General features: G+C 43.8%; 1 protein-coding gene across 1 annotated transcript; it reads left to right on the top strand.

The window, feature by feature from the left end:
• Positions 1 to 639: 639 nt before the first annotated feature.
• RHBG (Rh family B glycoprotein) lies at positions 640 to 16,470 on the top strand. The gene is made up of 10 exons (XM_081174604.1): positions 640 to 1,334; positions 4,557 to 4,743; positions 5,998 to 6,148; positions 6,959 to 7,106; positions 8,041 to 8,207; positions 9,499 to 9,636; positions 10,739 to 10,872; positions 11,983 to 12,104; positions 14,785 to 14,858; positions 15,651 to 16,470. Exons 1-10 carry the CDS (start codon positions 1,145 to 1,147, stop codon positions 15,729 to 15,731), a joined length of 1,392 nt encoding a protein of 463 aa, XP_081030730.1. The 5' UTR covers positions 640 to 1,144; the 3' UTR covers positions 15,732 to 16,470.
• The last annotated feature ends 1,083 nt before the right edge of the window (positions 16,471 to 17,553 follow it).

Genomic DNA, 17,553 nt, shown 5'->3' with positions numbered 1-17,553 from the left:
TAAAGTGGTATGATGCCACTGCAAACAGACATGGCTTCACCCAAAGGATTCTGGGAGCTTTAGTTTGCTGAGTTGTTAGGAGGCACTGTCCCCCTCCCGGAGCTACAATTCCCAGTGTTTCCTATGAAAAGGGATTGATTGTTAATCCACTCTGGGAATTGTAGGAATTGTAGCTCCGGGAGGGGAACTGGGGTCTCCTAACAGCTCTCAGCACCCTTAGCAAACTACAGCTCCCAGAATTCTTTGGGGGGAAGCCATGACTGCTGAAAGTGGCATTGCTGAACTTTACATGTACAGTGGTACCTCTGGTTACTTACTTAATTTGTTCTGGAGGTCCGTTCTTAACCTGAAACTGTTCTTAACCTGAAGCATCACTTTAGCTAATGGGGCCTCCCGCTGCTGCTGCTGCTGCTGCGCTGCCAGAGCACGATTTCTGTTCTCATCCTGAAGCATAACCTGAAGCATCACTTTAGCTAATGGGGCCTCCCGCTGCTGCTGCTGCTGCGCTGCCAGAGCACGATTTCTGTTCTCATCCTGAAGCAAAGTTCTTAACCCGAGATACTATTTCTGGGTTAGCGGAGTCTGTAACCTGAGGCGTATGTAACCTGAAGCGTATGTAAACCAAGGTACCACTGTACAGTGTGAATGTGGTCTGTGTATGCTTTATTTCTTGCAATCAACAACCTCTTTTTAAGATGCCTTGTTTGATTATATGTTTTAGGGAATAAATGCGGGATACGCCTTTGTAAAAAACCCCCCTCTTGATTATTTCTTCATGCAAAAGACCCCCTCCTCTCTCAAAGTAAGTTTTTTCTGGGGGTTTGAGGTGGGGTGGGTGCACGTCTTTCGCCTCTGTTTGGCTGCAGCGGCATCAAGCTGGAGAACAGCTGACTAGAGGCCTTTTGGAGTCGCTCCTCCCTTCCAGGGTGTCCTCTCCACGCTGCCTGCCACCTCCCTTGAAGCAAGTGGCTTTTTGCCAGGGCTGAGCAACCACTGAACATTTCCTGGGAGCGAGATGGGTGGGGCTCCCCTGAGAACTCATTGACTGGAAGGTGGGGCTTGGCTTGGCACCTGTGACTGCTTTCACTTTCCTCTTTCTCTCTCTCCTCTCCTGCTTTCCCCTTCGCTTCTCCCTTTCCCCACAATGTCAGGGCACACCACCAACCTAAGGCTCAAGCTCCCCATCGCCTGTGTTTTCCTTCAGTTCCTGACTATTCTCCTCTTCGCCCTCTTCGTCCAGTATGATGCCGAAACAAGCGCCAAGCTCTGGCACGAGGAACTGGCTCTCCGCAACAAGAGCCACCTGCAGAACGAGTTCTATTTGCGCTACCCAAGTGAGTATTCACTGGTTTTGTTTTATTTTGTCTCTATCCCACTTTCCTCCCAGGAATCAAAGCTGCTCACAAAAATTAAAACAAGCAGGGGAGGAAACACAGAAAGGTAAAACATATATAAGACAAATAGTTGGAAAGTAATTATTATTGCTGTTATTTTTAGTATAGATGTATACGCCTCCTTTTTCCCGATGGGATTCAAGGCGGCTTACAGATACAGTGGTACCTTGGAAGTCGAACGGAATCCATTCCGGAAGTCAGTTTGACTTCCAAAACAGTTCAGAAACCAAAGCACGGCTTCCAATTGGCTGCAGGAAGCTCCTGCAGCCAATCGGAAATTGCGGGATTCACAACAGACGTTCAGGTTCCAAAGAACATTCACAAACCGGAACAATCGCTTCCAGGTTTGCAGCGTTCTGGACCCAAAACGTTCATCTTGCAAGTCATTCGAGATCCAAGGTATGACTGTAAAAGCAAGAACCAGTGAAATTGTAGGAAAAAACAATCATTACAAAACAAACATTGATAGATTTAAAACTGTATACACATATAAAATCAGTTTAAAACATACAAATAACCAAAATAAAAATAGCACAGCACCAGCCCTTTCTTTAAAAGCAGTCAGTTCCTAAAAGAATAGGAAAGTCTTCACCTGCCGGTGGAAGGACGACAAGGAGGGTGACAGTCTGGCTTCTTTAGGGAGGGAGTTCCAAAATCTGGGAGCAGCCACTGAGAAGGCCCTCTATTGCATCCCCACCAAGTATAAATGTGAGGGTTGGCAGGACTGAGAGGCAGGTCTCCCGTGAAGATCTCAGAGCCCGGGCAGGTTTGTATGGGAAGATACAGTCTTTCAGATATCCTAGACTTAAGCCAAAGTCTCTCCATTTTTTAATCCATTCATTTATTTTGTAAAATCTCTCTACTGTTTGATTGTGTTATAAAAACCCAGAACACCCCTCAATGTGATTTACAAAAAGAATAAAACTAAAAAACGGTCAGTAAAAACAGTTAAGAGCAACTATTTAAAACATTCAAATAACAATTAGGATTATTAATAAGCTAAAAACAGATTAAAACACTTGCCAACATTCTACAGATCTGGACAGGTTTGTCTAGACAGAAATGTTTTAAGCAGTCATCGGAAAGGGGAGGCTGCTGCTTGATGTCAGTAGGCATGGAGCTCCATATATTATTGAAAAATAGCATTTAAAAATGCATTGTATTCAGGAAACCTGATTGCCAAAAAAAGAGAGAATATATTATAAGTGAGTATTAAAATCCTGACAGATTTTTGTGAAGGGTTTTTATTTTATTTTAAAACAAATTGTTGGCTGATGTGGAAATATTACAAGCTGAAGGCTGCAGAAATGAGAAACTGAAATTGACAGAGTCATCCATCTTTAAGCATAACAGAGTCAAATTATATCCAGTTTACTGAAATCCTGCCCCCACCCCCTTTTCCTGAATTTAACCCTGAGCCCCTAAGGCCTGTTCACACAGGGATATATGTTTACTTGTGTATTTAAAATATTTCTATACCACTTTTCATCCAAGCAGACTTCTGGATAGCAATAATATAATGGGGGCGAGCTGTGGCTCAGTGGAAGAGCCTAGGTGTATAAGGTGGAAGAGTGTCTAGGTGTATAAGATTATGTCTAATAATATGTATAATATGCAAGAGTTGTTCATATTTTTATCAGAACTGTACAGAAAAACTCACTTCCCACCACAATTAAGGAGCAAGCAGTGGATTAGAAAATCCCATCCCTGGTTGCTTGTGAATCCCTGCAATTCTAACTTTCTGCAGCTTTTACTGGTTACAATTGAAGTGAAAAGTTGCTCCTGGAGACCTATCCCCATTATAGGAGATCAGCTGCCGCATAACTGAAGGTATCCACATGGTTATCGGCCTTTAAAAGGTTGTGAGGTTACTGCAAAAGGAAGCCGACAATTGTTCTGTTTGCAGACTGCAATGGCTCCTGTGTGTATATTGGATCTTATCAGCACACGTATTCCCATTCGCTATCAGAGAAAACTCTTTGAAGCTGGCTGTGCATACATGGCGAGTGTACATTTCAGCCTTGGAATCTAGTTGAACAGGCAAAGGTCTTTTGTAGGCGGCCTTCCTGGGTAACCGCATTTGGAATACAGTGGTAAACTGGTTCTCAAACTTAATCCGTTCCGGAAGTCCGTTCCAAAACCAAAGCATTCCAAAACCAAAGCGCGCTTTCCCATAGAAAGTAATGCAAAACATATTAATCCATTACAGACTTTTACAAACAACCCCTGAAACAGCAGTTTGACATGAATTTTACTAACAAGAGCATTTACCCATAAAATGAAAGCAATAATCAATGTAATGTCCTATAAAAAAATAAGACAGTATTGTAGATTATAAAAAATTAAATTATTATTTTTTTCTTACCAGCACTGATGATAGTCATTGTTTGGATGGGGGGCTTTTATCCATTTTCGCAGTCACACAATCAATCAATCAATCAGTAGTTGAACTGGTTTCAACACAGTCACAAAAATAAATTAACCAAAAAAGCCTTAAAAACAAAAACGCAAAATAAATAGCAAAAGCAAAAGCGCCAAACTTAATTCATTCTGGAAGTCCTTTTGACTTCTGAAATGTTCAAAAACCAAGATGCAGCTTCTGATTGGTGCAGGTGCCCCCAAAACAATAGCCAACAGCTGCACTGGATGTTTGGCTTCCGAAAAACATTTGAAAACCGGAACACTTACTTCTGGTTTTTGGCGTTTGAGTACCAAGGTATCACTGTACTGTGACTGCACTGGGAATGCTGTGCACAGTTCTGGTTGCCTCGCCTCAAAAAGGATATTGCAGAGTTGGAAAAGGTTCAGAAAAGGGCAACCGAAATGATTTGAGGGGATGGAGCAAATCCCCTAATGAAGAAAGGTTGCAGCTTTTGTTACTTCTTAGTTTAGAGAAAAGGGAAGTAAGAGGTGACATGATGGACATTTATAAAATTACGCATGGCATGGAGAAAGTGGGCAAAGAAAAGCTTTCCTCCCTCTGTCAAAACACTAGAACTCATGGACACCCAATGAAATGGAATGTCAGAAGATTCAGAACAGGTAAAAGAAATTATTTCTTCATGCAGGACGTGGTTAATCTGTGGAACTCCCTCCCACAAGACACAGTAATGGGCATTTGTGCTCACATTTTAAACCAGTCCATTTCTCACCCTGATCCAGGTTTCCAAGATGTTCACACTATGATCTTTGTTGGCTTCGGCTTCTTGATGACCTTCCTGAAACGGTACAGCTTTGGGGGTGTGGCCTTCAACTTCCTGATAGCTGCCTTTGCCATCCAGTGGTCTATCCTCATCCAGGGCTTTTTCCATTCCTTCCATAATGGCAAAATCCACATTGGAATAGAAAGGTGAGCAAAGTGGCTCCTTCTCCAAGCTGCTTGGCCTTGGGAAAGGGCCTTAGAGACTCAGTTTCAGCCAGGGAGAGAGAGCAAGAGACCAATTCAGGAAAGCTTGATACCATCTTGGAGGTCTGGGGACCCAGGGGGCAGTGGGTTGGTGTAAGAAGGAGGGTGGGAGGAAAGGACAACATAAACAGTTCACGTTAACAAATGTTTAACAAGATACCTGCGAAAGTCAAAAGTAGGGGCAATGATTTACTGGAAACAGGTATCAGAAAGTAGGTGCTGCCCCTGGTCAATAGAGACAATTGTATGGTTATAGGTGAGGGTGGGGGTCAGTCTGGATGATACTCTGGGTCCCTTCTGCACCTGTTTAGAATTAAGTAGCAGAGGCTGCTGATTCAGCCAAACCAGTCCCTTTGTCAAGGTAATGGCCTTTTCTGGCCTGTGAAGTACAGCTGTTTAACATATCCAAAGAAGTTGTTCTGTTGGCACAGAGACAAATGGGTATTCCTTATACCACCTCACCTGGCTGGATGCCACATCATCCTGGGATGGGCAACAATAAACCAAGAGATGCTGTGTGGAAGAGTATTTTTGACTGGTTCTGGAAGCTAGAGACAGAGAGGCTTGTCTTGTTCTGTGCTGGACCCAAAGCTGCGGCTTGGGGCTTCTCTGGAGACCTAATGGGGAAGCAAGATCTACTAATGCTGTGAGCCACTCCATCCCACTCAGGTTGTATATATATGTAAATAAAACCATATATCCTATAGACACTACAGTCTCCACTGACCCTCATTTCAAGGCACCCCTGGAATCTCTCACCACTTGGAGATTGGGGTGTGTGTGCAACAGTATATTGTTACATGCCACCACCCCAATCTCAAGCTGGTGATAGAATCTAGGGGTTCCAGGAACTCAGGGCATCGTCCAGACTGACCCCCAAACCCACTATTATATTACAGGGCTTGTCTCCCAGGGCTCCTTTCACCAGACATGAGCAGTTGCAAGCTTTCCGTAGCCAATCAGAACTCCCCATTGGACGACTTTGATGGTTGTGTCGTGTAGGTCAATCCTCTGTGGATGTCCCTTCATTGGCCCTGAGTTAATTGGAGTTAACTTACAGCATTGCAGGGGGCTGGACTAGATGACCCTTGAGACCTCGTCCAACTCTACAATTCTATAATTCTGTGACAGGGGGCAGGAAAGGGCAGCAGCCTAGACTGTCACATTCAGACTGTTGCTTCCAATGTTTTCTGCCAGCATGATCAATGCCGACTTCTGTGCTGGGGCAGTCCTGATTTCTTTCGGAGCCGTTCTTGGCAAGACGAGTCCTGTCCAGCTGCTACTGATGACTGTATTGGAAGTCACCCTCTTTGGCATTAATGAATATATCTTACTTAGTTACTTTGGGGTGAGTCTTTGCATTAAAATGATGCTATTTAATCATGTATTGCATTTGTGTCTTGTATTTCTGTCAGGTTGCTTGAGGTAGCAATGTGTACATGCAACAAACATAAAACATTGGGAGAAAATCCTTGCAATGGTGTATACATTAGTCAAAGCCACATACCAAAAAATGCTTATTAGGAGAAATTCACACTAAAGCGCTGAAGAATTTTCATGAGGATTTATTTATTTTTAATCACAAATTGCTGCAGAAATGTGAAGAGATGAGAGCCAGTGTGGTGTAGTGGCTAGACTGTCATATGAGGACCCGGGTGAAACCAGGGTTCAAATTCCCACTCAGTCATCGTGAATCTCACTGGCTGACCTTGAGTTTTTAGGGAGAAAGGTGGGATACAAATGCAAGTCATAATAAAAATAATAATTTAAGATAGTAATAAATGAGAAACTGAGAGAACCAAAATTGACAGATGCTTCCGTCCCTATCACGCTGTGCCCTTTGCCGAAGCAAATTTGGATGAATGTTGAATAAAGATGTTATCTGGAGGGAGCCTCAAAGGATATTTCTGAAATTAATTCTGGGACTGGAGCACCCATACTTTGCCTTAGCTTTTTGCTTCAGTTAATTTGCACATCCCTTTTTGACGGTAAACCTGTGTAGGCAGGGACAGTCTTTTTTAACTGACTGTATAGAAGCCGCTCTGGGAGCCTTTTTGGCTGAAGTGTAGGGTATAACTGCTAATAATAATACAGTAATAATAATATCTGTGTGTGCCACTTTTGCAATTGTGTGCTCCTTTCTGACCTTCTGGCTCAGGCAAAGGATGCTGGGGGCTCCATGACCATCCATACCTTTGGGGCCTACTTTGGATTGATGGTGACCAGGATTCTTTACCAGCCTCAGCTGAAGAAGAGCAGAGAACGAGAAGGCTCCACCTATCACTCAGATCTCTTTGCTATGATTGGTAAGAGCCACCACATAGGTGGAGGGTTGTTGCTGCCGTTAATGGCTCAATCTTATAGGAAGAGGGGTTTTTAGAGCAAGAGGGAACGGACTGCTTTCTGTCCCAGAAAAATGAAGTTAGGAGAGAAGGGCCACCTTCTAGTCCAGAACCTTCTCCCTCACAGTGGCCAGTCAGGAAATAACACCTTAAGAACCTAACAGAAGAACATAAGCAGAGCCTGATGGATCAGGCCAATGGCCCATCTAGTCCAGCATCCTATTCTCACAGTGGCCAACCAGATGCTTGTGGGAAACCCACAAGAATGGCCTGAGCACAAAAGCAACTCTCTCTTCCTGTGACTACCAGCAGCTGGTATTCAGAAGCATTACTGCCTCTGACCAGTGCATAGCCATCGCAGCTAGTAACCACTGGTTGCCTTATCTTCCTCCATGAATTTTTCCAGTCCTCTTTTAAAGCCCTCCAAACTGGTGGCCATCACTGCCTCCTGTGGGAGGGAGTTCCATTGTTTAACTCTGTGTTGCATGAAGAAACGCTTTCTTTAGTCTGTCCTGACTCTTCCAGCTTCATTGGATGTTCATGAGTTCTAGTGTTATTGTGGCGTCAGTGCGTCTGGCTGTTAACCAGAAGATTTGGGGTTCGAGTTCACCCAGGGATGGCTGTGGGCAGGATTTCTGCATTGAACGGGGTTGGAATAGATGACCCCCGAGATCCCTTCAAACTTTACAATTCTATGAAGAAAGGAAGAAAGCAATTTCTCTAAATATGACTTTACACCCCTATGTCTTGGTTGTTTCTTACCAACTGGATGCTGCTGGAAAGTCCAGTGGAGGCAGAGCATGCGCCTCATGGCTAGTTGTCCATGATAGCATTATTGTCCTCTGTGACTTTGTCCAATCCTCTTTTAAAGCTGCTTCCCTTTCTTCCCTCCATGCAGGAACTCTCTTCCTCTGGCTTTTCTGGCCCAGCTTCAATTCAGCGGTGGCGGCCCATGGAGATGACCAGCTACGGACAGTCATGAACACCTACTTCTCCCTGGCTGCGAGCACCCTCACCACCTTCGCCCTCTCGGCCCTGGTGAATGGAGGGGGCAAGCTGGACATGGTGAGGCCAGTTTGGTGGCCTCTTTTGTAGGGCTTTGGGTGAAAAGAGCATCCCTGCTCACCCCTGTCATACATTAGATCAGGCTTCCTCAACCCCAGCCCTCTAGGTGTTTTGAAACTACAATTCCCATCATCCCTGACCACTGCTCCTGCTAGCTAGGGATCATGAGTGTTGTAGGCCAATAACATCTGGAGGACCAAGGTTGAGGAAGCCTGCATTAGATTCTGGGGCTTCCAGACTGTCGTTCTTTTCTGAGGGGATTAAATCACATCTTGGCAGGTCAACAACCTCTCTTCCCTCAAAAGACTGGATTTTTTGGCAACAAGGAAAGTGAAGGGGAAATGGCTTGCTTTCATGTGACATCATCTAATCTCCCAGCAAGCAAATCAGTGCTCATGAAATAACCAACACCATCTAATCTCCCTGTCAACAAATCAAAGAATAGATAGTCTGAAAGCACTTATGTGGGAATTAAATTCTAGTTCCCATTTATAGAGCGATGTGGAAGACCCTTTGATTAGTTCCCTTTTCCCTCCTATTAAAAACTACACAAGACACTCTCTTTTTAAAGTTTAAATAGCAAATAACTTTTACTCAGTGTACTTGTACTTGCAGATTAAAATATACAGTACGACGCAGGTAGGAGTTACTGTACTTATGTTGCTAATACATCTTACGTAGATTTGCATCTGAGATAAATACTGTTACAGTCTAGCTCTGAGGCAGACAGCAGCATAACAGAACATACCTGCTGCTCTAACTGTTAAGGCTGTCCATAACTGCCATAACTGTAGCAACTGAAATAACTGCCTCTGACGTATGACATCACAGAGTTCTGTAGCCCCTGTGAACATTAATCCTTTACTTAACATTTTGGATGCCTTCATCCCACACTTTGGGCCATTGATGTAAAGCAGTATCGTGCCATTTGAAACAGCCATGGCTTCTTCCTCAGAAGGATTAAGGGTGCTTAATTGGGGTAATTCCGCTGCAAAAATGTGCATGCCAGGCAAAAAGGCATGCCAAAATGTGCCTATTAGGTGAAATTTGCACTGAAATACTGATGGGGGAAAATAATTGTTGTTGTTTATTTTAAAAAATCACAAATTTTAGAAGGAAACAACGAGAAGCTGAAATAAGCTGAAATTGACAGATTTGCTCACTCCCTAGCCTAGAGAGCGTCCTTCAGTGCAGGTTAGGGGACTGAGTTTCCCCCTCGCTGCTGCACACCCTCCTCCTATCCTGCCTCACACTGAAGCCATTTGATTATCTATTGATTTTCTCTTACCAGGTTCATGTTCAAAATGCAGCCTTGGCTGGTGGAGTGATTGTTGGGACCTCAGGAGAGATGATACTGACCCCATTTGGAGCCATGATTGCAGGGGTCTTGGCTGGCTCTGTGTCAGTTCTTGGCTTCAAATTCCTTACGGTATGTTTCCCTCCAAAACAACAGCGGGAAAGAATTCTGTGCCACAAGGAAGTGACATTGCCAGTTTTCCTTGGACTTCCAAAGAAGGGCCATAACTCAGTGGTGAGGCATTTTTACACCCTAGTCCAGGGATAGCCCTTGTTACGCCTTCCAGGTTTGAGCTCTAGATTTCTGAGCAGCCACTAAAAGAAGCGTCAGTAAATCATTATTCTTTATGCCAGCATGTAGGCCTTCAAAAAGGGGCAGTAAACATGAACGGGGTGAGAAATCCATCGCCTCCCCAATTAGTTTGGATACTTCTCAGGACACCATAGAATCATAGAATTATAGAGTTAGAAGGGACCCTCAGGGTCATCTAGTCCAACCCCCTGCAATGCAGGTATGTCAGCTAAAGCATCAATGGCAGATGGCCTCTGCTTTGAAACCTTAAAATCCAGCCCCCCAAATGCCTGCATGACCAGGCAACCTCACCATAAACCCCACTAGCTCAAGTTTTACTGAACAACAAAGGCACCTCCTGCCATCATAAATACTGGGAGTCTCCTACAAGCCCCTTCTGGTTTCTAACACTATACAGTGGTACCTCGGGTTACAAACGCTTCGGGTTACAAACGCTTCAGGCTATAAACTCTGCTAACCTGGAAGTAGTTCCTCGGGTTAAGAACTTTACCTCAGGATGAGAACAGAAATTGTGCGGCGGCAGCAGGAGGCCCCATTAGCTAAAGTGGTACCTCAGGTTAAGAACAGTTTCAGGTTAAGAACAGACGTCCGGAACGAATTAAGTTCTTAACCAGAGGTACTACTGTAATTGAAACGATCTGCCATGGTGACTAGAGATTTGGTGCCATTTTAAAAAATAGTAATAATAAGGTTCAGGTTCCCAAGATTTTGGGGAAACATTATGTGCATCTTTGTGAACAGAAAGTGCCCCACTAGATGGGTGAGTACCACCACACACAATCCCCAGGAGGCCACCTAGATGCTTGATGCAGGAAATCCAGGACTAGAGCCTCCTTGAGAGATGGCAGTCTATCTTGCGGAATGGAATCCCATCCATTCTGTGCCAAAATTCTTTTTGTGCTGAATGCCTCTTCCTCCCCAGCCCTTTCTGGCCTCCAGGCTGAAAATACATGACACCTGTGGAGTCCACAACCTGCACGGGATGCCAGGAATCCTTGGCGGCCTCCTTGGCGTGCTGGTGGCAGGGCTGGCAACAGAAGATGTTTACGGAGATGGGTGAGTCCTGGTGAGAGCCAATGTGGCTTAATGGTTCTTCCATAAACTTTGATCTATGGAACTGGCCCTGTTACAGGTGTCACATAATGCACATTCCACATTTGTAAGAAATCAATCTTTTAGAGCGGTATATTGACGCAAGGCAGGCACCCATGTTGTACTCCTTTTCGTGCTTGGTAGAAACATTTTTTTAATAATGATGATTACATTTATTACCTGCCCTTCACCAACAGGTCCCAGAGAGGGTTATAACGATTTTAAAGTAGAGAATTGAAGACAGTTAAAATACTTTGTTGTTGTTTAGTCGTTTAGTCGTGTCCGACTCTTCGTGATCCCATGGACCAGAGCACGCCAGGCACTTCTGTCTTCCACTGCCTCCCGCAGTTTAGTCAAACTCAAGATGGAAGCTACCAGCATGAGTTAAAATACTACATTCACAATAATAAGGTGTGACCTGAAACATGCAAATCTCAGGTGTCAAAGGCCAGAGCAAAGAGGTTTAGGCAAGCTTACCCAGTTATGTAAATGTCAACATGTGTTTTTAGCTCATTTTTTATTTTAATTGTTTTTTGAATGTTTTACATATATGCATGCATGCATACATACATACATGCATGCATGCATGCATGCATGCATGCATAAATTTATTTGTATGCTGCCTTTTCATAGAACCATGCTCAAGGCCGCTTACAACATGAAACAGCACAAAATTACAAACAAAACAAAAGTAAATAAATGTCTGTAACTGTTGTTATTGATAATTTTTCATGTTTTATTCTTCTTGTGAATCTCTCTGAGGCTTTTTTCTTACTATCAAGCGGTATATAAATTTTATGAAACAAATAAATGTAATTGGTGTGTTGGGGCTAAGGGTTCAAATCCCCACACATTGAGTGGCCTTCAGTCTATTCTCTCTCAGCCCAGACAACCTCACAGGGTTGTTGTAAAGATAAAACGGGGTAGAACCTGTTGGAGGGAGAGTGGAATATAAATATAGATAACAATGTTAATATTAATCCAACTCGCAAGAGATCAGACTCCAGCCTGTTTTCCAGGACAGGCCAAGCTTGTTGAGACCCACTCACTGGATCTTGTCTGTTGCCTTTGCAGCCTGGCAGACGTCTTTCCTCTTGTTGCCTCTGGGAAACGGACCACCACGTACCAAAGCCTCTTCCAGCTGAGTGGTTTGGTTGTCACTCTGGGATTGGCTATGACTGGTGGAAGCCTTGTGGGTGAGTTTTTCCATGGCCAAAGATTTGAAGGTGGAGGTAATGCCATTCCCAACCCTTTGCAAGGAATGAGGAGGGGGAGCTTTCCGATTATTCAAAATATTTCTATTGCACTTTCCCCACAATAATTTCAAAAGCACCCCCAGCTCCCTCAGCCATTCTTCATAAGGGTTGGTTTCCGGACCCTTAATCATCTTGGTCACTCTCCTCTGCACACCTTCCAGCTTGTCAACATCCTTCTTAAATTGTGATGCCCAGAATGGACACAGTAATCCAGGCATGGTCTGACCAAGGCAGAATATAGCAGTACTATGACTCCCGTTGATCTGGACATTAGGCTTCCATAGATCCAGCCTAGAATTGCATTAGCTTTTTATGTTGCAGTTGCCATAACCATCACCACCACAATGCCCTGGAATGATCATTTGAACCTGGCACTGTAGAGCTGAATAGGGAGTGTCATGGGGCCATTTTCAACACAGCCCTAGACGCAGTAACAAAAAAATAATAAATATATCTTCAGTGGCAGTAAAAGTTCTCATCATTATCTGTCCTGGTGATAGAGTGGCTCCCCTAAATTTCACCAGGCTCAGCCCACCATAGATGGTACCACAATTCCTAGCGTCGCCCCCCCCTTCACTTCTGAAGGCAGAGGGGTACCCTTGAGTGCCAAGAATTACTTCTGGCCCATGCAGTCCAGCATCCTCTCATGGGAGAATTTGTTTCAACGCTGTGTGCATTTGCACATCACATTGCCCTTAGTTTGGCTTGTACAACTTGCCTGCCTCCATAGAGGAGCAGAGCAAAAAAATCTGTGTTGTACAGCCCCTCTCTCTGAGTGGTGAGAGACTCCACAGGTTTCTGAGCTTACCCAGGGTTTGGTGTCCTTGGAATGAAGGTTGATGGAGACCGTGGTGTCTTTTTAAAAATTTATAAATCTTTATTAAACATTCAACAATTACATACATAACAATGTGGAGACTGTGGTGTCTTTAGGATGTTTGGTTTTATTTACTGTTAAGTTGTGGGCGAACATGTCAGACGACACAGCGATTCTTTGAACAGCTCTTCTTTATTCAGATGCCAGAACAGAACTAGGCTGAGGAGCTCAGTCAGCCTGCTTATATAGAGCTCCAGAACAATGCAACTGTTGCCATTTTCTAAAACTATCCAATCACTGAACGTCACTTTTCGATCCTTCATTTGCATACAAAACTATCCAATCACTGAACGTCACTTTTCGATCCTTCATTTGCATAACTATCTACAGTATCCCCCTGCTGGCCCAGGGTGAGAACTTCAGTACATAACATTTACACATATATACAACTTGAGGACAAGATGGAGGAGCTCACAGCATGAATTCCCCAATAGATCTTGCTTCCTCTGTTAGGTTTCCAATGAGATCTCCAAGTCATAGCTTGGGGTCCAGCACAGAGGCACACATGTCTCTGTGCCTCTGCCATCAACCGGAACTCAGCCCCCTTTGGCCTCTTGTTCCCCATAGGAATATGTGCCATCCAGCCAACTGAGGTGGGGAAAGGTCCACCCATTTATCTCTATGGCAAACTCTTAGGAACGTAAATGGTACTTTCTGTGTGAGCCAGCCAGTGGAGTATGGTGGTTAGAGTGTCAGACTAGGACCTGGGAGACCAGGGTTTGAATCCCTGCTTGGCCATGAAGCTTGCTGGCTGACTTTGGCCCAGTCACTGCCTCTCAGCCTAAGCTACATCACAAAATTGTTGTGGGAGATAAATGAGGGGGAGAACCATGCACACCACCTTGAGCTCCTTGGAGGAAAAAAGGTGAGTTACAAATGCAGTAAAAGAAATAAAATACTTAAAAGGCAAGCCAAACCAGTTTGACTGGCTCACCAGGTTTCCTCCTGTCAATTCTAACTTCACTGTCACAGGTCTGGAAGGGACCCACGGATATCATTCAGATTCACACCCTAAATAGTTAACACTATTAAAATCATGGGAGGGTAGATTTCAAATTTTTGAAGGCACCACTTTGATCGCTACATAAAATCATTTAAAACAGAGTTTAGCAATGTTGGTTGCTGATGACAGTATTGCATGAGAAAATAGAGAAGACCGAATTGTGGTCACTGAAACAGTATTGAACCAATCAATTTTCTCCATTCATTCCTTTTTCAAGGCACAACCTTTTTCTTGCCACTGGAGGTCAGTACAAGCTAAAATATGGATATTTCCCAGCCACGGCCTCCTCAAACCAGCAATTTGAGGATGGACTTGGGCTGGATTATAAAAATAGAAGGGCTATTTTGTTTAATGTTGGAAGAACTCAGAAAGATTTTGGCCACATTTACACCATACATTTAAAGCACTGTGATACCACTTCAAATGGTTCCCCAAAGAATCCTGGGAGCTGTAGTTTCTTAAGGGTGCTGAGAGACCCCCATTCCCATCACAGACCCACTAATTCCAGAATGGTTTAAGAAATCAATCCCACTTTCCAAGGAAGTATGGAAATTGTAGCTCTGGGGAGGGAATGGGGGGGGGTGTCTCTCAGCACCCATAGTTCCCAGAATTCTTTGGGAGAAGCTGTTAGATGTATGGTGGTATGACTGTGGCTTCATGTCCTGCATATGAAGGCAGCTTAGAGTTCTCCTTCTATGCCATGACACACACACCCCATTCCCCCCTCTTGCGTTTCCCAGGGGTCATCATGAAGTTGCGGATACTTGGATCTCCGAATGACTCTCTCTGCTTTGAAGATAATATCTACTGGGAGGTATCTGCAGACTTTTTCTGTTTATTATTTGATCATTAATACAGTGGCATCAGTATATTATTTTGCCCTGTGCCCCATCCCACTGATGAAATGACTGCTTCCAGGTGACCCTTGAGGAGCTCTGCTTCCCATCTCCCTGTGTGGGATATTTAAAGGGCGGTCAAACCAACTATTCGTGTTTTGCTAGATAGGCACATGATAGGAGCTGAAGCTCGCAGAGTTTTCCTGTAAACTTGCTAAAGAGAACTCTGTGAGAGACACTCCAACTGTGCTTTGAATGGGGGAGGACATAGCTGTATATTATCCTTCCTGCCTGGGCACACCCTCTCTTTCTATCTCTTCATCCTGCCAGCAATGTGAGAACAAGCTCTAATGCCATTTCAAGCAAGAAGTATGTCTTTGTAACTGAATTGCCATTTTAAGCCTGCCTAAACAAATTTGCTGTTTCTGCTACTCTTCAACAAGTATTCTGTAGTTGTTATTTTTACCTTTTACAAGACTCTTTGTAATATTGTTATTTTAAGGGAGAGAAAGGGGGAGAATACCAGGAAAATCTAGTCTGCCTTAAACATCCTGGATTACTTAAACTAAAAGGCCAAAACTAGCCTAGCTAAGCTTCCATTTTCAGCTGCAAAGGGGTGGCACTCTGCTGAACTCACAAACGTGAGGAAAGAAGGATAATATCTAATAAATATATCCTCTCCTAGCATCTATTCACATCCCAGCACCCATGAGGTGAGGGGGGTTGGGATGTTGGTGTCCTTTTCTCACCTGATCGCTCCTTCTACTTAGGTTCCTGAGGATCATCACAATGGCTTCCAGGGTGTTGTGGTTGTGAGAGCCCAGGAGACAGACAGAGACTCAAGCGCCTGACAGAATGCTGCCGTCTTCTACACAGCAGCAGGCAAAAAGATGAAAGCAAAGGATCTGCCATGTTCAGGAGATCCCAGCCATTAGGAGATCTGCTCTGAAGTCAAAATACCACAAAGGTGGTTCCAGGGCTCCAGTCCCCTTAGAAGGCAGAGCCAGAGGATTCGCCAGATGATTTGCCTGTGGTGACTCTGTTTTGCAAAGGAGTGCATTCTGCGTATTCTCAGAAGCACTGCCTTATGTGTTATTACTTTGCATATTCCAAAGGTGAGCCATGGCACCCTGAAACAGGTTCCAACATTACACACTGATGATCCACCCTTCTCAAATGAGGCCCTTGACCCTTTGGACAAGAAGGACCCTGAAGCCAAGATGAAGATGAAATGGTCAAGTCTTCGACCTGAATATACTTGCCTTCACTTAGGGATTTCTTCCACAAGACTGCCAAGGCAGTGCTCATTTCCTGAAAGGCTGGTGGCTAACTACTGCCATTTTTGTGGTATATGTTCATCATCCTGTGATCCAAGAATACAACTTGGCCTTTCAACATAAAATCCTTGGCTAGCATGGTTGAAACCTCAGAAAGCAAACATCAGGACAGAAATGCAAAATCAAACAGGGGGCGGTAGTTGGAATATTTGTAATGATTTGATTACCGTACTAATATTTGTATTTAAATAGTGGAAACATTTGTGTGATGACTTACATTTTTTTTATTATGCCCTAAATCCATATAACTGAAGTCCTGAGAGATCCTCTTGTGCTATTTCAAATATCTGTTAAAATGACAGTCGTTTGCTCCATCTGTTAAAAACAAATGAAAAGTTTAGGATGTCTGTGGTGACCCTCGGAACCTTCTGACTGAGTAATAATGAGCAGATTTATTGTGGCAGACGTCTTTGCCACAATAAATCTGTTAGTACTGAGGATGCCACAAGACTTTCTGTTGCATTTGCTGCAACAGATGAAATGCAAACTAACCCCTCTGGCGAGAGTCACCATGGCAGGGATTTTCAAGAAGTAAATCTATGGCCAGCACAGAGGCCTGATGCTGAGCTGAACCCAGAACTGAGTTATACCTTTAGAAAAGCCCCAGGAGTATTTTCAGGAGGCTGCGGAGAAGCATCATGCTCTCCAGAAAAACACAGACCAATACAGAAGTCTCTCCAGGCTGGAATATTATTATTATGTATTCAGTTTATATACTGCCCTTTATCAAAAGATCCAAAGGCTGTGCACAATATTAAGAACACATTTTAGAGAGCATCAATAGTAAAAAAAAAGCATAATAACAGACAACATAATAATAAAATCATCATAATAACACCAATACTGGATAGCTCAGTTGGTTAGAGCGTGGTCTGATAACGCCAAGGTTTCAGGTTTGATCCCTATGTGGGACAGCTGTATATTCCTGCAATTCAGGGGGTTGGACTAGATGATCATCAGGGTCCCTTCCAACTCTACAATTCTATGATTCTAACAGTGCCCCCACTCACAGTTTTAACAGGCCATAGATTATTTAATGGCTAAAGACCTGGGTAAAGAGGAATGTTTAGAGGAAGCTGCCTTATACTGTACTGAGTCAGACCACTGGTCCATCTAGCTCAGTACTGCCTACACTGACTGGCAGCTGCTCTCCAAGGTTTCAGGCAGGGAAACTTACACAGGTTTACTGGAAATGCCTGAACATGGGAACTTCTTAATCACTGGGCAACTGCCCTTTCCCACTTTCCCCCCAAAAGGCTGGGATATATGCTACATAACAGGAATTGAAGTTATGAAAAAGTTACGATAGTATTCTCAATGTTTTATGTCATGTTGT

This window comes from Podarcis bocagei (genome assembly GCF_964188305.1).
Source record: "Podarcis bocagei genome assembly, chromosome: 16".
Taxonomy (NCBI): Eukaryota; Metazoa; Chordata; class Lepidosauria; order Squamata; family Lacertidae; genus Podarcis; species Podarcis bocagei.
The sequence above is the reverse complement of the archived record's forward strand: the minus strand, read 5'-3'. Positions and strand labels throughout refer to the sequence as shown.

Coding starts and splice junctions, on each gene's coding strand:
- RHBG (XM_081174604.1), top strand. CDS start 1,145: ATGTCAGGGCACACCACCAACCTAAGGCTCAAGCTCCCCATCGCCTGT. Junction 9,637..10,738: donor TTGGCTTCAAATTCCTTACG/GTATGTTTCCCT, acceptor CTTCCTCCCCAG/CCCTTTCTGGCCTCCAGGCT. Junction 10,873..11,982: donor GAAGATGTTTACGGAGATGG/GTGAGTCCTGGT, acceptor TTGCCTTTGCAG/CCTGGCAGACGTCTTTCCTC.